This window comes from Bos mutus, chromosome 4 (assembly GCF_027580195.1).
Source record: "Bos mutus isolate GX-2022 chromosome 4, NWIPB_WYAK_1.1, whole genome shotgun sequence".
NCBI lineage: Eukaryota > Metazoa > Chordata > Mammalia > Artiodactyla > Bovidae > Bos > Bos mutus.
Genome location: NC_091620.1, coordinates 6,256,718 through 6,283,919, shown reverse-complemented (window position 1 = coordinate 6,283,919; position 27,202 = coordinate 6,256,718). Strand labels below are relative to the sequence as shown.

At 49.7% G+C, this 27,202-nt stretch overlaps 2 protein-coding genes across 7 annotated transcripts in view; both read left to right on the top strand.

The window, feature by feature from the left end:
• The window catches only part of ESYT2 (extended synaptotagmin 2), a 78,713-nt gene extending 75,673 nt beyond the window's left edge, over window positions 1-3,040 (top strand). For all 6 annotated transcript variants that reach the window (XM_070369005.1, XM_070369006.1, XM_070369003.1 and 3 more), the window contains one exon: window positions 41-3,040. In XM_070369005.1, the coding sequence (XP_070225106.1) occupies window positions 41-86 (46 nt within the window). In that variant the 3' untranslated portion in view covers window positions 87-3,040. The remainder of the gene's footprint in view (window positions 1-40) is intronic.
• A 23,039-nt stretch (window positions 3,041-26,079) lies between these two features.
• Window positions 26,080-27,202, top strand: part of NCAPG2 (non-SMC condensin II complex subunit G2) — a 72,940-nt gene continuing 71,817 nt past the window's right edge. The window contains exon 1 of the mRNA XM_070369002.1: window positions 26,080-26,167. The gene's annotated coding sequence lies outside the window, so the exon portion shown is untranslated. The remainder of the gene's footprint in view (window positions 26,168-27,202) is intronic.

Sequence of the window (27,202 nt, the reverse complement as noted above, 5' to 3'; positions counted from 1 at the left end):
GCCCCTGTGACCGCGTGTCTGCTGTCTTCCTATGTCTCAGGTACGACCTCACAGAAGACGGGACGAGGCCCCACGTGGTGACGTAGGCCGCCGCCAAGAAGCCCCCGCTGCACCTGCCCACCCTGCACCAACAACCCTCACACACACCCCCGCAGACACACCCACGCTGCCCCGCACCGACACACCCTTCTCCCCCGGCCCCCGCAGACACACCCATGCTCTTTTTATAATTTCACGTACTTGGTTACTGGCCCCGTGACGGTTTTATAAAATGTTGATACTTTAGGCGTATTTGGCCAATATTAGCATTAAGTTTTGTATGTTTAAATTTCCCCTAGTATTTCAGCAGTTGTCACGGTGTGCGTAGCATAGCGGCCAGCTGTTGTGTGTGTAAAGCTACATGTCGGCTGTCTCCTAGGAAGCCGATGTATGGACCTGCTTATTATTGCCTTGTTTTGTATATCACTGAGGTGTACTATGCCGTATGAATAGACTATTTTTTATTATCTCTATATGCTGGTTTGAAATTCAGAGAAAATGGATCAAGGAAATATATATTTTTTTTCTTCTGAAACTTATTAAATTCTTATTACAAATAATCATTTTTGTCTTTGCAGGAAAAAGTTCTCAGTGACCTATTTTGTGGTGTTTCTTTTTAAAAAGAAAAGCTGAAAGATTAGTAAATGCTAGTATATTTCTGCTCATTATGAATGGTAAAAGAATGTATGCAAAATATTTACACTTTCATAAATATAAAGATGTATTATAAGGAGTCAGTTGTAGCACTTATAAGGAAAAATGTATAGCTGAGCAATATAAAATATCACAAGAATTGTCACGGTTCACAGTGCACTAATCTGAAATTTCTCACATAAAATAGAATGTCTTAAGTTTATTTTTAAGTTGCTTGTTATAACTTATTCATGAAACAGTACAGATACATAATCCTTTCCCTGAAATACAATACTTCAGTGTTAGCGGTTAGTCTGTTGTGGAATTTTCGGTGTTTTCTCAGCTGTAAAAGAAAGACTAACTCAGGTTGTCTCTGCAGAGGCTGTGAGACAGGTCGGGGTGAGCAGATAGGACATGATGTGGGAAGCCGCCACTGGCGCACGCGTGTTGGTGTTGTGTGCACGGGGCGGGGCTGGCGCACGCGTGTCGGTGTGACATGCATGGGGAGGAGCTGGCACACATGTGTTGGTGTGACACGCACGGGGCGGAGCTGGTGCATGTGTGTCAGTGTGACTCGCACGGGGCGGAGCCGGCACCTCCACCGTGGGGACCCAGGGGTCTTGGCACGGCAGCCGCAGGCTGTCAGTAACTACTGGGTTTCCTCACCTCATGCCATGACTGACCTCAGTGTTGGGATGTTGTTATACAACTTTTATTTCGGAGTATTTTTTCTTCTTAGATTAGGAAAAGCACGTTTTATATCCAAGTATATAAAGGTCCCAAGCCTCTTGGGAGGTGAGATTCCATAGCCTGTGGCAGCTGTGCGTGCCCTAAACAAGGTGCACGTGTGCAGAAAGCTTTAAATATTCTAAGCTGCAGGATGCAGATGACCCTGAGCCATGAGGACATCCTCCAGCCCTGTGTAAATACCGGGGGAAATGCGGCTCTGAGCTTAGCGACCTCACTGTTCATCCCGCGTGACTCCTGGACGCTCTCGGGGCCTGACTGCCCAAGTGCCTGTGGACGCTGCCTCTGCACTGCCTCTCCTGCCCTCGGGGCTCAGCTCTGGCCCTTCACACTCTGACCCCAGAGGGTGGTGGAGCCCGGAGCCTCGCAGCACGTTTCACGCAGCCGTGCAGACCCTGTGCCCTTGCAGCTTCCTGGGCCGTAAAGCTTCTCCGAAGCCCCAGCAGAGACCACCTCCTCCGTCAGCGCGGGAGGCGCTGCAAGCCTGATGACACACACAGGAAACACCTAACTCTGGTGTTTTAGCAGCAGGAGGAAAACAGGTCATTACTAAATCCAGTGGCCTGCCCATGGTTTTAGATTTATTGGAGACTTTAAAAATTGGGTTTGTTGTGGGAATTCCCTGGCGGTCCAGTGCTAAGAACTGGATGCTTTCACTACCAGGGACCTGGATTTAACCCCTGGTCAGGAACTGAGATCCCACAAGCCATGAGGTACCTGCTGCTCCCCCCAAAAATCAGGTTTTTTGAAGGGCTTCTGGCATAATTTCTAAAGGGAAACACTCACTGAAATTTAGCACACCCATGATTTCTGCCAACATCCCCAGTATTTGGGTTTTGTAGCCATGCACTTCATCTGTTCAACATGTTCTGCTGCATGTGCTACATGGAATGCTTTACTTAAGCAATTGGGTAAAGTAAATGCCACGAAAGGTTCAAAACCCAAACAAAGCCAGTTAGCTGCACGATGCCCACCCTTTGTGTGGACGGTTCGGTCTGGACAGACCCAGCAGCCAGCGCCATTCTCTGTAAAGGGAAGGGATGACTCTTAGGCTGGGACTCTGCCTTTATGGCTGACGGGTGTTCAGAGGAAAGCTCTTGTGTCCAGTGGGGCAGCTGAGACTCGGCTTTAGGCCAGACCCTGGGCTCCGTGATCCTGGCGATGGACAGTCACTTCTCAGAACCTTCATCACCAGTTCTGACTAACTGCTTCATCTGGGAAAAGGGAACTTCAACTTTTCTACCTTGACCCAAACCAATGGAGGGAAAATTAACGTTGGTTAATTTGAATTGTTACCTTATTGCTTATCCTGTGCCTTAAAGTATGAAGTGTGAGGCATTGCTTCAGGTTAGAACAGAAGACGCCTCACAGCAGAGTTCACCACAGTTTATTCCTCGTCAAGGGTCAGCCCTCCTCTGTCAGGAACTGTTGAAGCCAAATGCAAACACTGGTTGTTTGTACGCGGTTGTTGCTTTAACGCCATTCTAGCTGGACCACCCCCTGCAGATGTAACACAGCAGAGGGGTTTTTTTGTTTTTGTTTTTTATTGTAAAATGCCCTTTTTGCTGAACTAATTTTACATGACAGTGCATGTATTTATTCAATAAAACTTTTTGTGTTACCTCACTTGTGATTTATTCTTCCTTTGTCTTTTGAAGTAAAATGTTTAGTGTGGAACCAGGCAATTTGAAAAGTGTGTGTAGTATAGCACTTGTATATGTTACTTGTGAATTCTTTTGTTTTCAGAACTGTATCAGATCACTGATATTACTCCTTGGAGTTTCCATCTTAATTTGATTCTTCTCTGCCTCTCTCAGACTCTGAGTTTTGAAAACAGCTCTTCTGAAAGATAATCATGAATAGAAAAAACAAGTCTTTAAAGCCAGAGCTCTGCGAAGTTGCTAAGAGGGTCTGGTCTGAACAGGAGGAGGGAAAGCCCTGGAGGCAGTGTCACTGAGCACAGGCCCACCCGCTCGCCTGGAGGGGCCGGTAAGCGCGCTGAGGCGAGGGGTGCGGCATCATCGACTGTACTCGGAGAGCTGGCGGACCTAGAGGGATGGCAGGCTCCTGTCTGAAAATAATCATGTGGACCAGGCCTGGATGCCAGGTTCTTTTATGTGTCAGACATGGTGGGAGGTGAGAAAACAAAGTAAACAGACCTACCTTTGGCGAGTGGCTCCTGGAGTGGCCAGCCGCAGGCGGGGGGTGCGAGCTTCATGCTCCTACAGCCGTTTCACAGGTCCTTTGGCGAGTGGCTCCTGGGTGGCCAGCCGGCGGGGGTTCCTACAGGTTTCCAGGTCCTTTGGTGGCTCCTGGGTGGCCAGCCGCTGGAGCTTCATTCTCCTACAGCCTTTTCACAGGTCCTTTGGCGAGTGGCTCCTGGAGTGGCCAGCCGCAGGCGGGGGGTGCGAGCTTCATGTTCCTACAGCCGTTTCACAGGTCCTTTTGCGAGTGGCTCCTGGAGTGGCCAGCCGCAGGCGGGGGGTGCGAGCTTCATGCTCCTACAGCCGTTTCACAGGTCCTTGGCTCCTGGGTGGCCAGCCGCGGGCGGGTCTGAGTGGCCTTTCACAGGTCCTTTGGCGGTGGCTCCTGGGTGGCCAGCCGCAGGCGGGGTCTGAGCTTCATGTTCCTACAGCCGTTTCACAGGTCCTTTTGCAGTGGCTCCTGGGTGGCCAGCCGTTTCATGCTCCTACAGCCGTTTCACAGGTCCTTTTGCGAGTGGCTCCTGGAGTGGCCAGCCGCAGGCGGGGGGTGCGAGCTTCATTCTCCTACAGCCTTTTCACAGGTCCTTTGGCAGTGGCTCCTGGAGGGCCAGCCGCAGGCGGTCTGGCTTCATGTTCCTACAGCCGTTTCACAGGTCCTTTTGCGAGTGGCTCCTGGAGTGGCCAGCCGCAGGCGGGGGGTGCGAGCTTCATGCTCCTACAGCCGTTTCACAGGTCCTTTTGCGAGTGGCTCCTGGAGTGGCCAGCCGCAGGCGGGGGGTGCGAGCTTCATGTTCCTACAGCCATTTCACAGGTCGCGTGAAAAAAGAATATTTCCTGCCGCATCAGTAAACAAGGATGGGCTAACAAGGGTTAGCAGTCTGTCATTTCAGACCCCAAATATGAATTCTGAGCAGGTACCACTCCCCACGCAAGAATCTCCAGAATGTCACAGCCATTCACAGGTGGGGGTGGGGGACAGGTTATCTTCCAGTGAGCTAAACAAAGTCACTTTAGCCCTGTTCCTGGCACACAGTTGACGAAAAGGTATCTGTTGAATAAATGATGTATAAACTGCAGTTCAGTCGCTCAGTCGTGTCCGACTCTTTGCAACCCATGAACCACAGCATGCCAGGCCTCCCTGTCCATCACCAACTCCCGGAGTTTACCCAAACTCATGTCCATCGAGTCGGTGATGCCGTCCAGCCATCTCATCCTCTGTCGACCCCTTCTCCTGCCTTCAGTCTTTCCCAGCATCAGGGTCTTTTCAAATGAGTCAGCTCTTCGCATCAGGTGGCCAAAGTATTGGAGTTTCAGCTTCAGAATCAGTCCTTCCAAAGAACACCCAGGACTGATCTCCTTTAGGATGGACTGGTTGGATTTCCTTGCAATCCAAGGGACTTTCAAGAGTCTCCTCCAACACCACAGCTCAAAAGCATCAATTCTTCGGCGCTCAGCTTTCTTCACAGTCCAGCTCTCACATCCATACATGACCACTGGGAAAACCATAGCCTTGACTAGACGGACCTTTGTTAAACTTGGCAGACCTTAAATAACAATAACATGAATTTGTCCTAACAAGTTTCCATTTAAAGAAAGAGAGACACCAATTGACAGTTCTTAGTTATGGCTAAAGAGAAAGATACTGATGAACACCGTAAAGAATACTGTTGAGACAAAAGCCAATAGTATAATTGAGAAGTAATTGGACCAGGAAGTCTGTCTGTCTTTGTGTTAACCTGGAAACCCTGGGCAATACAACAAGGACAGAAACAGGTTATAAATTTTGTCTTGGGAAAGAAAGTCATTTTCAAATACGAGATTGTCAACGTGAAAACCCTAAGCAAGTCATGAAAACTCTTGAACAAGTATTTCATAAAGGACCAGTTATAAAAACAAATTTCTGTGTCTTATCCAAGAATAGCTATTAGAAAGCAGCATGGAAAACATCCTACAGAGGCCTGGCGCCACACTGGCAGTGAGACCTGCAGCCGATCAGGAGCGGGCGTGGAACCCGTTCCCCGGAACCCGTCCCGGAGCACTGGCGCTCTGGGTCCTGGGGAGACCGTGTCGAAAACAGTTAGTGGTGGTTCTCTCACGCTGCAGCTCCCTGGGGTGGTGAGGCCAGTTGGGACTAACAGGAGACTGACCAAAAAATGTTAAAAAGGAAAACCTGGGAAATAGATGTCAAAGAGGGCTTGGGAAACCTCTCCCATCCCTGGGCGTCTAGGAAGGTGTACTCATGCACAGGCACGTGAGTGAGTCTTGGCCGATCACCTCCAGCTGTGCTGAGGCTCCGTCAGCGGGGGTGAGGGCTGAGCAGGACCACGTGATGGGGCACACCACCCCCCCCCCGCCCCCCCCCCACACACACACACCAGCTCTCACCAAGTACCAGGAAAGTGAGTCACTCGGTCGTGCCTCTGCGACCCCACGGGCTACACAGTCTATGGAATTCTCCAGGCCAGAACACTGGAGTGGGTAGCCGTTCCCTTCTCCAGGGAATCTTCCCAAGGTAGGGATTAAACCCAGGTCTCCTGCATTGCAGGCGGATTCTTTACCAGCTGAGCTATCAGGGAAGCCCAAGAATACTGGGAGAGGAGTCCAAAGTATTAAAGAAACCTCTGACTGGTCACTAGCTGACCAAATTGGGTAACTGAGTGGAGACTTCAGAGGCAGCATGTGACAAAGAATATGGCTTCTAGAGAATTTATCCAAGAAGCTACTAAGTGAAAAACATCTGAGTCAAGGCAAGTATGTTCAAAGAAAACTAGCCAAAGAATTCACATAAAGTAAAGAGTGATTTTCAGGGAAACAAATTATCGAAAGAATGAAGTAAGAATTCTGGAGTATAAAATACAGTACATGAAAGGTAAATGCCACTGAGGTTCAGTGATAGACTTGAGTTGAAAAGAGAGTCAGAAACTTGAAGCGGAGTCACAGACCATCTCCTCTCCTTTGAGCACAAAGAGCAGGCTGGAGCGTGAACAAGGCCACTCAGTGACGCCCCAGAGGGGAGGGAGGAACGGGACCAGATGACGCGGAAACACGCCGGGTTTGCTGGAAACATCACACATTAAAGCAGCTCAGCAGACCTCCCGCAGGAGAAAGTCAGAGGCCCCAGCAGGCGCGGCTCAGCCGTAACGAGGGCAGGCAGGCTCAGGCGTCTTCCACAAGGACGCGCTGAGGTCCTGCCAGTGGCTTACCGCAACCACTGAGGCCAGGACGCGGGTGACCGTGCCCAGCGCTGGAAGAGCCCGTCTCCAGCAAGACTCTCCTACGGAAGGAAGGGCGGCGTGTCCCCAGATTCTCTTCTCACCGTTACACCTGCCCTGCAAGGGCCACCCGAGGACGGACGTCTGCTTCCGGCCGTCCCCTTGGGACTCAGTCATCTGTTTCTACCGGGAGTGGCCGGGCCAAGAGCGGAGCCCCAGTCAGACCGGCCCGCGCGCCCCGCACGCGTCTCGCCCTCGGCTGAGCGGGCCCAGGGGGCCGGAGCGGCTGCAGCCGTGCCTGGCAAGCGAGCAGGACGCAGGGGCCGTGGGAAGGCGCCTGGCGAAGGCGCCTGGCGTGCGCGGGGGTGGGGGGCAGCCTCCGCGTCCCCAGCTCTGCGCCGCTGCAGGCCCCGAGCAGCGGCCCCACGGGCGCCATCTGCTGCCCGCGGCCTGCCTAGGCCTGTGGGCCGGGGCCTCTGAAGGCCACTCCCCGCGGCACAAACAGGCCAGTTTGTAACTACTGCTTTCATTCATCGCGGCATAAGAAAGAGATATGTGCAGAAGCCCTAATCGTTCTGCCCTGAAGTTTCCCAAACGGGCTGCCGTGTGCCCCACATGCGGTGACCAATAGCACCCAGGTGCCCCCCCCACCCAGGTGCCCTTCAGTGCCCCCCCCCACCCCACCCAGGTGCCCTTCAGGATACCTGGCCTGGCCCACAGGCCTTCCGCCAGCTCGCTGCACACCCTGGGCCGTATGCACCCCGGGCAGTGCCTGCCTTCTGAGGCCTGGTGGATTCTACTTGAAGTAACTGCACAGGAGGGCCCAGGGGCCAGGCTGGGCAGCACCATGGCAACCCCAGGAGGGTTTCCTGCTCCAGCCACAAGGACCCAGTCATGGGCTACTGTTGGGGGCCAGAGTGAGGTACTCCGCCCGTGACAAAGGTCATGAGGAAGGAGGCTCGACATACGCAAAGGCGGGATCGAGCCTCAGGAGTCCCCCTGGAACTCCTCGAGCATCTACCCCCATAACCAGAGCCTGCCTACTTTACTACTTTGTGCTCACCTACACCTCTGACTTTACGGGGGGCTGTCCCCCACCACCTCTTTTGGAGAAGGAGTTAACTTAGAGCTCCAGTTTATAATAATTCCTGGGCGTGATAAGAGTGTTTTAACCTACAAACTCCTCTGAAGGTTCTCTGGCCTGCCTGACAGGCTCGTCCGGCCACATGTGATTGCTCACAGCCTCCCAACCGTGAGAGGCACAAGATGCTTTAAACCCTCTAAAAACAGGTTCTTTAGAGAAGTTAGAAAACTATAAGTATAGTGGGCTAATTAGAAATTGTGTTGGTGAAGGGTTTTTCATTTGTTGAGCCAATGTTTGTTGCTAAGTCTCCATATCCCCTGCCCTTACACACATTAATGAATATATAGAATTAACCTTTGATATCAATCACGTTAGACCTTAGGCTAAGTAAATTCTTTCCTTAACTAAAACCCACTACACCCTCACCCTGTAGGAATGTAACTTTACTTGGGTGGCATCTGTTTTGAGAATAATCAGCCCTGGAGAAATAAGTGTCCTGATTGACTGACCGCTGTCACAAGGAGAGGGTCGTAAATTGTCAGCAGGCCCCCCTGGCCAGAAGATGATGTAACACCCCTAAGACCTCTGTATACATTTGTGTGAAGCACCTGACTTTAATAAAAGTCAGGACTGCTGTCCCCATGTGACTTTTGTATAACATCTCAGTGTATAAAAACAGACTCTGGAAAATAAAGAATTGGGATCAGTTTCTCAAATACTGGTCTCCCCATGTCGCCTCTCTCTCTCACTCTGGTTGAGTCTCCATCTGGAGCGCCGAACCCACCATGCTTACTAATCATGCCTGGGCTTCTAAGATCCGACCGGGAGGCCTCAGTGTCTCCTCTCCTTCGGGAGAACGGAAGGACGCCTGCGCCTACGGCAGCAAACTTTTGTCTTGAAGTTTTATTGGTCTCCCAGCGTAAACCAAGCTACTCAGCCTCTTTTCTCCACTGAATTTTCCTACTGAGCTATCCTTATTCTATTACTCTTTATATCTTTAATTAATATCTAATTGAAGCTATCGTATCCTGATCCTCGCCTATGCCGTCTCTCCTTTGAATACCCTGGATCAGCCGGGGCTGGTCCCCGGCAGGCTACACATCGCCGCACTCAGGCTCCAGGCTGGTCCCCGTCCCCAGTCCCAAATGGGACAGTCACACACAAGACACATCCTTTTCTAGAAGCTTCTCTAGAATCCGACAGTGTGGGGAAGGCTGATCTTCAGGTTCTGGGTCATTTCACTGCTACCAGCTTCAGGGCTGGATTTGTCCCCAAGGTGAAAGGCAAGCTGTTCATGGCAGTTTTCTAAATAAGTAGAAAAGTAAAGGCACAACCCTCTGTTCTTGTGCAAGCCCACCTCCATGTGATGGAGACGGGTTTTTCTGTCGGACTTTGCTTTCATTTTCACGCTAATATTTCATATCAAATAACCCAAGATTTCCTTTCACTTGTCTGCAATCTTGCAAGCTGCTTTAACTCAAGAAGCTGAGCTCTTTATTGGTGAACATGTTCAGTTCAGTTCAGTCGGTCAGTCGTGTCCGACTCTTTGTGACCCCATGAATCACAGCATGCCAGGCCTCCCTGTCCGTCACCAACTCCCGGAGTTCACTCAGACTCACGTCCATCGAGTCAGTGATGCCATCCAGCCATCTCATCCTCTGTCGTCCCCTTCTCCTCCTGCCCCCAATCCCTCCCAGCATCAGGGTCTTTTCCAATGAGTCAACTCTTTGCATGAGGTGCCCAAAGTATTGGAGTTTCAGCTTCAAAATCAGTCCTTCCAAAGAACACCCAGGACTGATCTCCTTTAACTGGTTGGATCTCCTTGCAATCCAAGGGATTCTCAAGAGTATTCTCCAACACCACAGCTCAAAAGCATCAATTCTTCAGCGCTCAGCTTTCTTCACAGTCCAACTCTCACATCCATACGTGACTACTGGAAAAACCATAGCCTTGACCAGACGGACCTTTGTTGGCAAAGTAATATCTCTGCTTTTTAATATGCTGTCTGGGTTGGTCATAACTTTCCTTCCAGGGAGTAAGCGTCTTTTAATTTCATGGCTGCAATCACCATCTGCAGTGATTTTGGAGCCCCCCAAAATAAAGTCTGACACTGTTTCCACTGTTTCCCCATCTATTTCCCATGAAGTAATGGGACCAGATGCCATGATCTTAGTTTTCTGAATGTTGAGCTTTAAGCCAACTTTTTCACTCTCCTCTTTCACCTTCATCAAGAGGCTTTTTAGTTCCTCTTCACTTTCTACCATAAGGGTGGTGTCATCTGCATATCTGAGGTTGTTGATATTTCTCCCGGCAATCTTGATTCCAGCTTGTGCTTCTTCGAGCCCAGCGTTTCTCATGATGTACTCTGCATATAAGTTAAATAAGCAGGGTGACAATATACAGCCTTGACGTACTCCTTTTCCTATTTGGAACCAGGCTGTTGTTCCATGTCCAGTTCTAACTGTTGCTTCCTGACCTGCATACAGGTTTCTCAAGAGGCAGGTCAGGTGGTCTGGTATTCTCATCTCTTTCAGAATTTTCCACAGTTTATTGTGATCCACACAGTCAAAGGCTTTGGCATAGTCAAACACGTTAGCATAACTTAAATGAAACATAACACCAAGAGCTTCTTAGATCATTTTTTATGCAACAGTTTTTCCAAAACCTTGCCCAGATTTTCCCTCACGCCCCTCCAAGTGTGTGAATGCCCCCAACATGAGGAACCAGGTCTACCTGTTCTTTATAAAGAGTGCAGAAATAGCTTTGGGGAAATTTGGTTGTATACACGTTACCCTTCTTTGAAAGTGTAAACCTCTGAAATATCTTGTTGACTTTTCCCAACTGCTTACGATGCTACCCATCGCTTGGTAAAGTTGAGTCGCAGTCCACTGCACACAAGCAGCATGCGAGGCCGCGAGGGGCGGCCTGTCTTCAGGGGCCAGGTGTGCACGTGTGCCTGTGTCTGCATGCACGAGCACATGGGAACCGCCAGTGCATGCACGAGTGGACGCGTGTGTGTTGTGCATGATGTTGACTATGTACACACCTGCCCTGTGTGTTTACACGTGTGTGCACGCAAGTGTATGGATATGTGCTTGTTGTGTTGTACATGTGTATGGTGTGTGCGTATGTATGCACTTTGTGTGCGTGTGTATAAGTATGCATGAGCATGTTTGGCTTTTCCAAGATGTTCTTCTCAAACCCAGGGTTTCAATCTGGATCGCCTTGAGAGCAGAGCCTAAGGCAAGACCTGTGTACGTATGGTTGTTTGGTAATGTGGGGCTGAGAGCGAGACTTCCCTTCTCTTTTGGTCTCTGAAAAGATAAGTTCTCATGAGAGAGTGATCACCTGTAATTTGCCTATAAAAACTTCTGAGCCTGATGCCTTTCAGGAAGAATTGGATTGCCATTCATTTTAACATTTGGTATTAGTTTATTTTCAATTTCTCATCAAATCAGTTTTGCAGACTATCTACTTCATGCTTTCCAATTTTTTGGAAAACAATTTCTTATCAATCTCTATTATATTTGTAGTTGCAGCTCCTTTTAATTTCACAACATTGTTTCTGTGTACCTTCTACTTTTTTCTTGATTAGAATTGCGAGAAATCCATTTATCTTAGTAGTTTTGTGAAGAAGAAAAAAAGAAAGTGAAAGTGTTAGTCGCTCAATTGTGTCTGACCCTTTGCAACCCCATGGACTGTAGCCTACCTACCCAGGCTCCTCGGTTCATGGGATTCTCCAGGCCAGGATACTGGAGTGGGTAGCATTCCTTTCTCCATGGGTCTTAGTGACCCAGGGATCGAGCCTGGGTCTCCTGCATTACAGATGGATTCTTTACCATCTGAGCCACCCAGGAAGCAGATTAGTTTTGTAAAGATATTATTTTATTATGTCAGTTGTTTTCTTTATATTAAATTCTGCTCTTGCCTCCCTTCTGTCTACCTTGGTTTACAGAGTTGAATATCAAACTTATTTTCCATCCTTCTTTTAAGACAATTAAATTCATCTAATGCTAGAAGTTTTACCCTTCACACTGCTCTGCTTCCCCTCCCGACTTTGGCTAAGCACGTGCTTTCATCTAATCTAGATGTTTTATAACTTCCATTGAGATTTACTCTTTATTCCCGGAGTTACATAGAAGATGTTTTAACTTCCCAAGCATGCTCCCCCACCTTCTGGTGTTGGTTATGAAGTTAACTGCACTGATGTCAGAGAAGATCCTCTTCATGAATCTGGCTTGTTGTGGTAAAGGGGCTTGGGTGACTCAGTGAAGCTATGAGCCATGCCGTGCAGGCCACCCAAGACGGACGGGTCGTATGAAGAGTTCTGACAGAAACGTGCTCCACTGGAGGAGGGAACGGCAAACCACTCCAGCATTCTTGCCTTAAGAACCCCGTGAACAGCATGAAAAGACCAAAAGACGTAACACCAGAAGATAAGCCCCTCAGGTTGGAAGCTGTCCAATATGCTACTGAGGAAGAGTGGAAGGCAATTGCTAATAGCTCCAGAAAGAATGAACAGGCTGGGCCAAATCGGAAATGATGCCCAACTGTGGATGTGTCTGGTGGTGAAAGTACAGTCCGATGCTGTAAAGAACAATATCGCATAGGAACCTGGAATTGTAGGTCCATGAATCAAGGTAAATAGGACATGGTCAAGCAGAAGATGGCAAGAGTGAATGAACATCGACATCTTAGGAATCAGTGACCTAAGATAGACAGGAATGGGCAATTTTAATTGGGATGACCATCGTAACTACTGCTATGGGCAATAAATAATCCTTAGAAGAAATGAAGCAGCCTTCATAGTCAACAAAAGAGTCTGAAATCCAGTACCTGGCCGCGGTCCCAAAACGACAGAACGATCTTGGTTCATTTCCAACGCAAACCATTCAGCATCACAGAAACTCAAGTCTATGCCCCAACCACTAATACTGAAGAAGCTGAAGTTGACCAGTTCTATGAAGATCTATAAGACCTTCATAGAACTGACACCCAAAAAAGATGTCCTTTTCATCACAGGGGACTGGAATGCAAAAGAAGGAAGTCAAGAGATACCGGAAATAACAGACAAGTTTGGTCTTGGAATACAAAATATAACAGGGCAGAGGCTAACAGTTTTGTCAAGAGAACACACCAGTCATGGCAAACACCCATTTCCAACGACACAAGAGATGACTCTACACATGGACATCACCAAATGGTCAATACCAAAATCAGATTGATGATATTCTTTGCAATCAGTGATGGAGAAACTCTATATAGTCAGCAGAAATAAGACCTGGAGCTGACTCTGACTCAGATTATCAGCTCCTTATTGCGAAATTCAAGCTTAAATTGAAGAAAGTGGGGAAAATCCCTAGACCATTCACATACGAGCTAAATCAAATCCTTATGACTATACAATGGAGGTAACAAATATTTTCAGGGGATCAGATCTGGTAGACAGAGTGCTTGAGGAACTATGGACAGAGGTTTGTAACATTGTACAGGGGGTGGTGACCAAAGCCATCCCAAAGAAAAACAAATTCAAGAAGGCAGAGTGGTTGTCTGAGGAGGCCTTACAAATAGCTGAGGAGGGAAGAGAAGCAAAAGGCAAAGGAGAAAAGGAAAGATATACCCATCTAAAGGCAGAGTTCCAAAGAATAGCAAGGAGAGATAAGAAGGCCTTCTTAAGTGAACAATGCAAAGAAATAGAAAACAATACAATGGGGAAAACTAGAGATCTCTTCAAGAAAATTGGAGATATCAAAGGAACATTTCATGCAAGGATGGGCACGATATAATAAACAGTATGGACATAACAGAAGTAGAAGAGATTAAGAAAAGATGGCAAGAATACACAGAAGAACTGTACGAAAAAGGTCTTAATGATCCAGATAACCATGATGGTGTGGTCACTCACCTAGATCCAGACAGCCTGGAGTGTGAAGTCAAGTGGCCCTTAGGAAGCATCACTATGAACAAAGCTAGTGGAGGTGATGAAGTTCCAGCTGAGCTATTTAAATTCCTAAAAGATGATGCTATGAAAGTGCTGCACTCAATACGCCAGCAAATTTGGAAAAGTGAGCAGTGGCCACAGGAGTGGAAAAGGTCAGTTTTCATTCCAGTCCCAAAGAAAGGCAATGCCAAAGAATTTTCAGACTACTGGACAATTGTACTCATTTTACACACTAGGAAGGAAATGCTCAAAATCCTTCAAGTCAGGTTTCAACAGTAGGTGAGCCAAGAACTTTCAGATGTACTAGCTAGATTTAGAAAAGACAGGGGAACCAAGGATCAAATTGCCAACATTTGTTGGATTTTAGAGAAAGCAAAGGAATTTCAGAAATACATCTACTTCTGCTTCATTGACTACACTAAAGCATTTGACTCTGTGGATCACAACAAACTGTGGGAAATTCTTGAAGAGATGGGAATACCAGGCCACCTGACCTGCCTCCTGAGAAACCTGTATGCGGCTCAAGAAGCAACGGTTAGAATCTTACATGAAACAACTGATTGGTTCACAATTTGGAAAGAAATACAACAAGGCTGTACATTGTCACCCTTTCTACTTAACGTATATGCAGATAACATGATGGGAAATGCCAGACTGGCTGAATCACAAGCTGGAGTCAAGATTGCCTGGGGAAATATCAACAGTCTCAGGTATGCAGATGTTACCATTCTAATGGCAGAAAGTGAAGAGGAACTGAAGAGCATCTTGATGAGGGTGAAAAAGAGTGAAAAAGCTGGCTTGAAACTCAACGTTCAAAACCCTAAGATCATGGCATCTGGTCCCATCACTTCAAGGCAAGTAGGAGGGGAAAAAGTGGAAACAGTGACAGAGTTTATTTCTTGGGCTCCACAGTTACTGCAAATGGTCACTATAGCCATGAAATTAAAAGATTCTTGCTCCTTGGAAGAAAAGCTATGACAAACCTGGACAGCATATTCAAAAGCAGAGACATAACTTTGCCAACAAAGGTCCGTCTAGTCAAGGCTATGGTTTTTCCAGTGGTCATATATGGATGTGAGAGTTGGACTGTGAAGAAAGCTGAGCGTCAAAGAATTGATGCTTTTGAACTGTGGTGTTGGAGAAGACTTTGGAGAGTCTCTTGGACTGCAAGGAGATCCAACCAGTCCATCCTAAAGGAGATCAGTCCTGGGTGTTCATTGGAAGGACTGATGCTGAAGCTGAAACTCCAATACTTTGGCCACCTGATGCGGAGAGCTGACTCATTGGAAAAGACCCTGATGCTGGGAAAGATTGAAGGCAGGAGGAGAAGGGGACGACAGAGGATGAGATGGTTGGATGGCATCATTGACTCAGTGGACGTGAATCTGAGCAAACTCCGGGAGCTGGTGGAGGACGTACTGTGCTGCAGTCCATGGGTCACAAACGGACGTGGCTTGGTGACTGAACAACTACAACATAGATGTCTCCACAACGTTGATGCTTCAGGGGGAGTCGAGCTCGTCCCCCATCCTTGTCTTTGCCTCCTGGCCCTTGGTCCAGAGCAGATCTTAAAGGAGATTCCGAGACCCACTCCTTGAGAGCTGGGATCTTGGGATAGCAGCTCCTGCAACCAAGTGAGAGGGGCCTTGACATGGCTACTGGTCAGGGTCTGGGTCTGGGGCTGCTGCGCCAGAAGCACCAATTTTTGAACCTTTCAGCTTCTTTTGCTGGGCAGGTAGGTCTGCCTGGCACTTGGCTGCAAGCAGAGAGCCCAGACCTGGCACTGGTCCTCCATGGGGCACGCCCAGCCCGCTTGATGGCAGACAGAAGGGGAAGAAAGTGCAAAGAGTGACGGGTTTATTTTCTTGGCCTCCAAAATGGCTGCGGACGGTAACTGCAGCCGTGAATATAAGACGCTTGCTCCTTGGAAGGAAAGCTGTGACCAACCTAGACAGCATATGAAAAAGGAGGCCCCACACTCCAGCTGTAGCTGCTTGTCCGCTGCTTGCAACCCGTGGCCCCAGGACCTCATTCTGCATTCCTGTTCCAATTTTGCTCCACGGGTGCAGCGATGCAGTTTTTGTTTTCTCCATTTATATCCTGTCTCCTGCAGCTGCTGGGGCAGGAGAAGTGAGCAGAGCACTGAAGTGAGCACTCACGTCACCCTGACCCAGAGCCCTCACGTCTGTGTCATCCTGAGACAGTCGGGCTGCTGATGACGGACACCTCCTCACCGTCAGGAGCCGTGGTCCCACCAGGTGGCGCTGTGGTCAGGGCGATACCTTTCGGCTTTCGAAGGTTCAGGAAGGAGCTGCTGCTGCTAAGTCACTTCAGTCGTGTCCGACTCTGTGCGACCCCAGAGACGGCAGCCCACCAGGCTCCCCCATCCCTGGGATTCTCCAGGCAAGAACACTGGAGTGGGTTGCCATTTCCTTCTCCAATGCCTGAAAGTGAAAAGTGAAAGTTAAGTTGTTCAGTTGTGTCCGACTCTTAGCGACCCCATGAGCTGCAGCCTACCAGGCTCCTCCGCCCATGGGATTTCCCAGGCAAGAGTACTGGAGTGGGGTGCCATCGCCTTCTCCGCAGGAAGGAGCTATTTCATTCATTTCTGCATGTGTTTTAGAGCCAGAAGGAGCCACTAATTGTGACAGCTCTGCCTTCCATTTTCCAAGTGAGGAGATAGGCTCTCAAAGAAAATGATTTGCCCAAGATCTTGTTAACTGCAAGAACCAGGTGCGTCCCACCAGCATGTTTTACAGCTGTCTCAGGATGGCAAACTTGCCTACCAAGGAATCTCCTTTTAAAGTAGAGATACCGCCCAATCTAAATACAACAAAATACTTCCAATGAAGTCACTCTTACGAGATTACATGAGTTGATGGTCAGTTATTATTTTACTAAACTATCTCAATATCACAAAAACCTTTAAGCCATCTCTTGAATTTAATTATTTAGTAACAGCCAATAATTACAGTTTCCTTACTCTTTCACGAATGGACTTCTAGGAAAATACCCACCACACGTAAGATAAAGTTGATGGTGTAAAGTGATTTAACACGATAGACAGTTGATGTTAATTTGGACAAGACAAGACTGTGTGCTGTACGTACTCAACATGTATGTTCCTGGAAAAGGCTGTGAAGGGCAAGCCTAACTTACCTGCACACAGAACAGTGTTAGGGCTCTGCTCCTCACTAGGAGGTCCAGACCACATATCTCATAGACACTGCTGGCCCTGTGTGAATGACAGCAGGAAGGAGTCCCTGCAGGGACAGCTGTGCACAGGGGCCCCTTTCCTACATCCTGGGAACCGCCACCTGCTCTGTCTGCTGCTCCGTTCGAGGAGCAGACACAAAGGCTGCATTGCATTGAAAGGTTCAGAACAGACAGATCCACAGCGGTGCTGTGCCAGCTCCCATTCCCGTCTTCCCAACAGGCTCCCCTGGGACCATGCGCACACAGGGCCCCCAAGAGACCCATTCCCACCTCCAGAGAGCCTGACCAGGTCGGTCTGAGGAGGCCCAAGCTGGGCCATAAAGACTCCCGGGTGATCCTCGTTTGTCTTGAGGTGAGAGCTCCTGTTGCTGAGTGCGGCCGCCTTCTGAAAGCTTCCTGCACATCCCACTGCCTGTGAGCACTGCCCAGGAGTGTGGGCCCGGTAGAGGTTTCCACACCAGCTCTGCTTTCCCACTCCACTAACTCGATTTCAAATCCCCAGCTAGGTACGTCTGTGTTGGTACTCAGCCTGCTGAGATTTGTTTATAACAGCTTTATTAACATATAATCCATATGCTATAAAATTTAGCCTTTTAAAGTATACAATTCAGTGGTTTTTAGTATGTTCACAAGGCTGTGAACACATTACAGTCAATTCCAGATGGTTTTCATCACACGAAAGGCGCCCTGCACCCATTAGCAGTCATTGTCAGCCTCTGCCATCTCCTAAGCTACCTTTGCCTGTGGATCTGCCTGTTGCGGACATTTCCTATTAGTGGAATCACACACGGTGTCTCTTTTGTGTCTGCTTCTCTCACTGGGCATCGTGTCTTCGGGCTCATCGACATTACAGCCTGAGTTAGAGCCCTGTTCCCTCTAAGGCTGAAGAGTATGCCACCGTGTGGGTGGGCCCACCTTGTTTGCCCACTTGTCTGTTGGTGGACGTTGGGTTGTGTCCAGTTTCATCGTGCTGGTGCTCTTTGAGAGGACGGTGATCATGACAGGGGTTGGAAGTCTGGCTTGGAAGGATTCAGACAGGGGGCAGCATCCCCCAGGCAATGCTCGCTTACGGTGGGCTCAGCACTACAGGTTCTACGCTTGTGCCACTCAAATTTCCTCTTTCCCCATTTTTTCTGACTTCCCTGGTGGCTCAGATGGTAAAGTGTCTGCCTGCAATGTGGGAGACCCGAGTTCAATCCCTCCGTTGGGAAGATCTCCTGGAGAAGGAAATGGCAACCGACTCTGGTACTCTTGCCTGGATAATCCCATGGACGGAGGAACCTGGTAGGCCATAGTCCATGGGGTCACAAAAAGTCAGACACGACTGAGCGACGTCACTTTCACTTTTCCATCTTTTCTGCCAGCAACTTCTGCCCATTAGGATCACCTGGGGATTCTGATACTAGTTAAACACACGAGTGCTCACTGGGCCTCCCTCCCATTGTCTGAGTTCATTGGTCTGCCCAGGTATAGGTTCATGTTCTCATTAGCAGCTCAGGAAATTCTAATCTGCAGCATGGCTAAAGGTGATTTGCTCTGGGCATATATCACATACTCCTCGGAGTTGCCTACCCAAGAGACCCCCACCTAGCTCAGTGGGGCTCTCCCGGGAGGAGCTACCCTGGCTCCAGGAGCCCTGAGGAAGATGAAGGCAGATCGCTCCCCTTTCCCATCTTGTTCCAAGGTCATTGTAGAAGGTTCAGTTCAGTTCAATTACTCAGTCGTGTCCGACTCTTTTCGACCCCGTGGACTGCAACATGCCAGGCTACCCTATCCACCACCACCTCCTGGACCTTGCTCAAACTCATGTCCATCGAGTTGATGATGCCATCCAACCATCTCATCCTCTGTCATCCCCTTCTCCTCCTGCCTTCAATCTTTCCCAGCATCAGGGTGTTTTCTAACGTGTCAGTTCTTCCCATCAAGTGGCCAAAGTATTGGACCTTCAGCTTCAGCATCATTTCTTCCAATAAATATTCAGGACTGATTTTCTTTAATAAGAAAAGATCTCTTTGCCGTCCAAGGGACTCTCAAGAATTTTCTTCAACACCACAGCTGAAAAGTATCAACTCTTCGGTGCTCAGCTTTCTTTATGGTCCAACTCTCAACATCCATACATGACTACTGGAAAAACCATAGCTTTGCCCACACAGACATTTGTCGGCAACTAATGTCTCTGCTTTTCAATATGCTGTCTAGGTTGGTCATAGCTTTTCTTCCAAGGAGTAAGCGTCTTAATTTCATGGCTGCAGTCACCATCTGCATTGATTTTGGAGCCCAAGAAAATAAAGTCTGTCACTGTTTCCATTGTTTCCCCATCTATTTGCCTTGAAGTGATGGGACCAGACGCCATATCTTAGTTTTCTGAATGTTGAGTTTTAAGCCAGCTTTTTCACTCTCCTCTTTCACTTTCAAGAGGCTCTTTAGTTCCTCTTCACTTTCTGCCATAAGGGTGGTGTCATCTGCATATCTGAGGTTACTGATATTTCTTCCAGCCACCTTGATTCCAGCTTGTGCTTCATTCAGCCCAGCATTTTGCATGATGTACTCTGAATATAAGTTAAATAAGCAAGGTGACAATATACAGCTTATTGACATACTCCTTTCCCAATCTGTAAAAGTTCTGTTGTTCCATGTCCGGTGCTAACTGTTGCTTCTTGACCTGCATATAGATTTCTCAGGAGGCAGGTCAGTTCAGTTCAGTCGCTCAGTCGTGTGCGACCCCATGAACTGCAGCATGCCAGACCTCCCTGTCCATTACCAACTCCTGGAGTTTACCCAAACTTATGTCCATTGAGTCGGTGATGCCATCTAACCATCTCATCCTCTGTCGTCCCCTTCTCCTCCTGCCTTCAGTCTTTCCCAACATCAGGGTCTTTTCAAATGAGTCAGCTCTTCACATCAGGTGGCCAAAATATAGGAGTTTCAGCTTCAACTTCAGTCCTTCCAATGAACATCCAGGACTGATCTCCTTTAGGATGGACTGGTTGGATCTCCTTGCAGTCCAAGAGACTCTCAAGAGTCTTCTCCAACACCATAGTTCAAAAGCATCAATTCTTTGGCGCTCAGCTTTCTTTATAGTCCAACTCTCACATCCATACATGACCACTGGAAAAACCATAGCCTTGACTAGACGGACCTCTGCTGGCAAAGTAATGTCTCTGCTTTTTAATATGCTATCTAGGTTGGTCATAACTTTCCTTCCAAGGAGGCAGGTCAGTGGTCTGGTATTCCCATCTCTTGAAGAATTCTCCACAGTTTGTTGTGATCCACACAGTCAAAGGCTTTAGTGTAGTCAATGAGGCAGAAGTAGATGTTTTTCTGGAATTCGCTTGCTTTTCTATGATCCAGCATATGTGACAATTTGGTCTCTTGTTCCTCTGCCTTTTGTAAATCCAGCTTGAAAGTTCTCAGTTCATGTACTGTTGAAGCCTAGCTTGGAGAATTTTGAGCATTACTTTACAGCGTGTGACAGGAGTGCAATTGTACGGCAGTTTGAGCATTCTTTGGCACTGCCTTTCTTTGGGATTGGAATGAAAACTGACCTTTTCCAGTCCTATGGCCACTGCCGAGTTTTTCAAATTTGCTGGCATATTAAGTGCGGCACTTTCCCAGCATCATCTTTTAGGACTTGAAATAGCTTAGCTGGAATTTCACCACCTCCACTAGCTTTGTTTGTAGTGATGCTTCCTAAGACCCTCTTGACTTTGCACTCCAGGATGTCTGGCTCTAGGTGAACGATCACACCATCGTGATTATCTGGGTCATGAAGATCTTTTTTTGTATAGTTCTTCTGTGTATTCTTGCCACCTCTTCTTAACTTCTGCTTCTCTTGGGTCCATACCATTTCTGTCCTTTATTATGTCCATCTTTGCATGAAATGTTCCCTTGGTATCTCTAATTTTCTTGAAAAGATCTCTAATCTTTCCCATTCTACTGTTTTCCTCTATTTCTTTGCACTGATCACTGAGAAAGGCTCTCTTATCTCTCTTTGCTATTCTCTGGAACTCTACCTTCAGGTGCCCAAAGTATCGGAGTTTCAGCTTCAGCATCAGTCCTTCCAGTGAACATTCTGGACCAATTTCCTTTAGGATGGACTGGTTGGATCCCCTTAGAGTCCAAGAAACTCTCAAGAGTCTTCTCTAACACCACAGTTAAAAAGCATCAATTCTTTGGCACTCAGCTTTCTTTATAGTTCAACTCTCACATCCATACATGACTACTGGAAAAACCATAGGTTTGACTAGATGGACCTTTGTCAGCAAAGTAATGTCTCTGCTTTTTAATATGCTGTCTAGGTTGGTCATAGCTTTTCTTCCAAAGAGCAAGCGTCTTTTAATTTCATGGTTGCAGTCACCATCTGCAGTGATTTTGGAGCCCCAAGGATATAAAGTCTGTCACTGTTTGCATTGTTTCCCCATTTATTTACCATGAAGTGATGGGACCGGATGCCATGATCTTAGTTTTTTGAATGCTGAGTTTTAAGCCAACTTTTTCACTCTCCTCTATCACTTTACTCAAGAGGCTCTTCAGTTCCTCTTCGCTTTCTGCCACATGCGTGGGTGATGTCATCTACCTCTCTGAGGTTATTGATATTTATCTGAGGTTTGTTTCTAAACATGATCTTGCTCCTCTTACTGTCTTATTGGGGCTTCTCCTTTGCCCTTGACAGGGGTATCTTTTTTTGGTGGGATCCAATATTCTCCTGTCAATGGTTGTTCAGTGGTTAGTTTCAAGTTTGGAGTTCTCACAGGAGAAGATGAGCCCACATCCTTCTATTTCTGCCATCTTGAGAGGCAGATGTGTGTGCAGATTCCTTTGGGGACCATGTGGAAGAGTCTTATGTCTAGGAGTGGTGGCACCTGCAGAGGGGCCCCTGTCTTCACACCCCCCTCCTGGGTGTTGCCCTGAGATCCTCCAGACTTGGGTGAAGTCCCCAGGCAGAGCAAGGGTGGCCCTTGAGCTTCCAGTGACTTCTGCTTTACCTTTCATTGTTGTTGAATCCACTCCACGTACGTTTCCCAAGTTCAGACTTTTATTGCAGAGAAGGTAGAGTATCAAACCACAAAAAGAAGGACAGGTTTCTGCAGGGCCTCCTCCCAGCCCTGTATGGCTCCAGAACCACCTGCTTTGATCACTTTCTGCCCCAGGGACTGAACACCCCCAACCTGGAGAGTGGACTGGGATGGAAAGAGGGAGGAAGTGGAGCAGGGTTCCGCGTGGGGCAGCGAGGCGGGTATGGGGTGTGTGGGACTTGTGGGTGTGTGTGGGTATGTGTGTGGGGTTGGGTATCTGGGTGTGGGGACGTGGAGTGTGTAGGGGTGTGTGTGCTGTGTGTGGGTGTGTGGTGTGTGGGGGTGTGTGGGGTTTGGGGGATATGGGGTGTGCGTGTGTGTGTGAGGTGTGGGTTTGTGTGGGTTGTGTACGTGTGTGTGTATGTGTTGTGTGTGGGGGTGTGTGTAGGGTGTGTGGGTGTGTGTGGGGATGTGTGGGGCTTGGGGGCTGGGTATGTGGGTGTGGAGTGTATGGGTGTGTGTGGGGATGTGTGGGTCTAGGGGGTGGGGGTGGGTATGTGGGTGTGTGTGGGGGGGTGTGAGGTGTGTGGGTGTGTGTGGGGTATAGGGGCTGTGTGGGGGTGTGTGTGGGGATGTGAGGGGTGTGTAGGGTGTGTGTGTGTGTGTGTGTGTGTGTGGAGGTGCGTGTGACATGAGGGGTGTGTGGGTGTGTGTGAGGGGTATGTGGAGGGTGTGGAGCATGTGTGGGTGTGGGAGGTGTGTGGGTGTGTGGAGGGTGTGGTGTATGTGTGGGGTGTGTGTGTGTGTGTGGGATGTGAGGTGTGTGGATGTGTGTGGGGTGTGTGGGTGTGGGGTGTCTGGGTGGGTGTGTGGGGGTGTGTGAGGTGTGTGGGGTGTGAGGTGTGTGGATGTGGGGTATGTAGGGTGTATGTTGGTGTTTGGGGTGTGTGGGGATGTGGAGTATGTGGGTGTGTGTGTGGGGGAGTGTGTGATGTGTGTGCGGGTATTGTGTGGGGGGGTGTGGGTGTGAGGTGTGTGGGGGAGTGTGGGGTGTGTGGGTGTCGGGTATGTGGGGGTTGTGTGTGTGTGGTGTTGTGTGTGGGGTGAAGGATGTGAGGTGTGTGGGCGTGGGGGGTTATCTGTGTGTGTTGTGTGGATGTGTAGGGGAATGTGGGGTGTGTGTGGTGTGGGATGTGAGGTGTGTGGGGTTGTGTATGTGCGGGTGTGGGGGAGTGTGGGGTGTATAGGTGTGGAGTATGAGGTGTGTGTGGGTGTCAGGTTTGTGGGTGCCGGGTGTGTGGGGGTTGTGTGTGTGTGGGTGCGGGCATGGGTGGGGTATGTGTGGGGTGAGGTGTGTGAAGTCTGTGTGTGTGTGTGGTGTGTGGGGGGTGTGGGTGTGGGGGGTTGTGTGTGTGCGGGTGTGGGTGGGGTGTGTGTGGGGTGAGGGGTGTGAGGTCTGTGTGTGCGTGGGGTGTGTGGGTGTGGGGGTTGTGTGTGTGCGGGTGTTGTGTGGACGTGTGGGGTGTGTGTGGTGTGAGGTGTGTGTGGGGGGTGTGGTGTGTGGGGGTTGTGTGGGTGTTGTGTGGGAGTGGGGGATGTGGGCGTGGGTGGGGTGTGGACATGTGGAGGCTGTGGGGCTGTGTGGCGTGTGTGGGCGTCGGGTGTTTGTGGGGGTGTGGGGGAGTGTGGGGTATGTGGGGTGTGGGGGCAGCGGGGGAGCGGGGCCACCGGGAGCGCCCACAGCCCCAAGGTTACTGTGGTAGGAGGTGGGCGTGGCCGCCCGGCGGGTGAGGAGCAGGGTGACGGGGCGTGGCGTCCGGGGACTTCAGGGGCGGGGGCTGAGCAGAAGGCGGGGGCTGGGGCTGCTCCCGAGGAGAAGTGGGCGGGGCCGCGCAGACCCCTGGGGACCGCCCGGATGCCCCGGGCCTCCAGTGAGCTCCTCTGGCCTCGCTGTCACAAGCTTCTTGTCAAACCAGGACCACCCGCTACCTCCCCAGATGGCCAGTTAGTCCAGGGTCCGCTCCGGACGGTTCAGCCTGAGGAGTGGCAGCTGCAGGCCTGTCCTCACAGGCACAGTGAAAGGACTTCAGACGTTGGGGTGGGTGCGAGAAGGGCTAGTCCAGGGCCTCGCGGGACAGGGCCTGGGGTTTGGGGTGCCGCTTTGTGTGGTGACTACTGGAACTGGGCAGGGGGCGCAGAAGGCTCAGAGCACCTACACCACAGATGAGCCCTCAAAGCAACACCCAAAGCCTCAGGACACAAAGGGTGGGCTCATGCTGGAGCCCTGGGGATGGTCCTCCTCCAGGTCTTGATTCCAAGTGGAGGACACGCCTGGGGTGAGTCCAGGGGGACTTTGTTCCTTTGTCCTGGTGATCTCAGTGGGCCCACGGCCAGAATCTTAGAGATACATTCTTTGTTCCTCAGCAGTTTGTGAACAGTTCCTTAGACGGTTCAATCTGATCTGGCTGAGGAATGGATGAGTGAAATCTGCAGATCCCCAAGGTGTGAGAAAAACATATAAAGCGAGCAAAAAAAGCTTTTATCTAAAAAACCTGTATTGGCAAAAGTGCCTTCAAATAGTAGCTGATATAATTAATAGTAATTCAATGTATCTGGGTTAAGGTTTTTCGGAAACTGAGAAAAATTATTTCAAGTGACTGGGTTCAAATTCTTTTGAAATTCAGATGGTTTCCAAGTCTTTGGTTTCAACGAAAATTGAAGGAAAGTCCAATCAAATTGTTAGCTGATACAAGTTAAATTAAAAGAAATTGATGATAGATCAATATCTGATTTTTGGCATTTAAGTAAAATATGTTCATTGCTAGTATGAACATATTTTAGTTAAATGCTATTGTATTTAGCTAGGAAAAGACTCTGATGCTGGGAGGGATTGGGGGCAGGAGGAGAAGGAGACGACAGAGGATGAGATGGCTGGATGGCATCACCAACTCGATGGACGTGAGTTTGAGTGGACTCCGGGAGTTGGTGATGGACAGGAAGGCCTGGCCTGCTGCAATTCATGGGGTCGCAAAGAGTCGGACACGACTGAGCGACTGAACTGAACTGAACATTGCTATCAATTGTTTCTTCATTTGTCTGCTTTTTTTTTTAGTGTAAAGTTTTCTCAGTATTTGCAGCAATAAACATAAATCAGAATATACAACTTATTAGAAAACAGTCTTAAACATAGTATTAAGAAGTGTGTTTCAACAAGTTTAATTTTATATGTAATATTTACGACATTTACAATCAATTTATATATGACTTTGATATATTTGTACGCTTCCCTGGTGGCTCAGATGATAAAGAATCTGCCTACAATTCAGGAGACCCAGGTTCCATCCGTGGGTAGGGAAGACACCCTGGAGGAGGGATTGGCTACCCACTGCAGTATTCTTGCCTGAAGAATCCCACGGACAGAGGAGCCCGGCGGGCTACAGTCCATGGGGTCACAGAGAGTCGGACACGACTGAACCACTAACACTTTCACTTTCATTCTGATATATTTGTATCCCAATTAATATGTTTGTAAATCTAGAGAATTTTGATGAGAAGATAGTAAGTATATGTGTCTACATTTATTTATAAATATATTTTGCTGGGCACATGGTCCATAGAAATTGCATGGCAGAAACAGATACTGCATTAAGGACACAATTACGTGGGAAACGTAGAGTTCACCCAGACCGGAGTTCAGCTGCTAGTGTTCAGACGTCACTGGATGCATATAAAGGGTGATGTCACAGTTTTATTCTGAGTCAGTCTTTATAATTATGTCAGAGGTTGTATCTGTTTCAATCACTTAAGCCACGACAAATTTTGATGTCAAGCTAAAAAATGTCACGATCCGAGCTCGCGTGGAGAGGCGCGGCCCGCGCAGCGGCTCTGGCGGCCTCGGAGGCGGGGCCTGAGGCGGGCGGGGCGGGGCGGGCGTGCGCCCTCCGGCGGCCTCGCCCACGCCCAGTTATCGCGAGAGCGGCGCGTGTGACGCGCGAGCGGGCGGGGCGCGTTGGGGGAGCCGGCGGGCGGGTTTGAATCTGGTCAGAACGCGGGAAACTGCGGGTCCCGGGGACAAGGTGAGCGCCGCGGGTTTGGCCGGCGGAGGGCTGGGGGCGGGGGACCGGGAGACGGGGGCTCGGTCCGCTCGGTTCCCTAACACCGCAGCCTCCGCGTGGGCCGCGATCTGAGCCCGCGGCCCGGCCGGGGCTCTGAGGCGGCCGGGAAGGCGGGCGCCGGGCCGGGAGCGGGCCACACTCCGCGCCTGTTCCCCCGGGACTGAGTTCAGAGGCCCCGCAGCCTGGGCTGGGCTGACCCCGGGCAGGATCGCCTGAGCCCCGGACCGGGGGCTGAGCCCAGGCAGGGTCCCCTGAGCCCAGGACCGGGGACTGACACCGGGCAGGGTCCCCTGAGCCTCGGACCGGGGACTGACACCGGGCAGGATCCCCTGAGCCCGGACCGGGGGCTGATCCCGGGCAGGGTTCCCTGAGCCCAGGACCAGGGACTGACACCGGGCAGGGTCCCCTGAGCCCCGGACCGGGGACTGACACCGGGCAGGATCCCCTGAGCCCGGACCGGGGGCTGATCCCGGGCAGGGTCCCCTGAGCCCAGGACCGGGGACTGACACCGGGCAGGGTCCCCTGAGCCCGGACCGGGGGCTGATCCCGGGCAGGGTCCCCTGAGCCCAGGACCGGGGACTGACACCGGGCAGGATCCCCTGAGCCCGGACCGGGGACTGACACCGGGCAGGGTCCCCTGAGCCCTGGACCGGAGACTGATCTCAGAGATCAGTTCTCTGAGCGCTTGTGCCCTGGGAAAACTGTCCTCAGGTGTCTCTCCTAGTTCTGAGATGAATGGTTGGCTCCAGGTGATAGGGGTTTTCTGCGGTAACAACGTGACAAAAGTCTCTTTTAAATACTCATCTTAGTACAGAGCACCCTGCCATTGGGATGGCAGTTGCCTGGCGAGGTGATCTCTCCTAGAAGGTAGCTCTGCTTGGAGGGGCGGGGCCTTATGCACACAGTAGTGGTCACTCTAGTGAAGTGGTCACTTCACTAGAGAGATTTAGTGAAGTTGGAAAATTAATTATCCTTAAAGAACTACAATCACCAGAG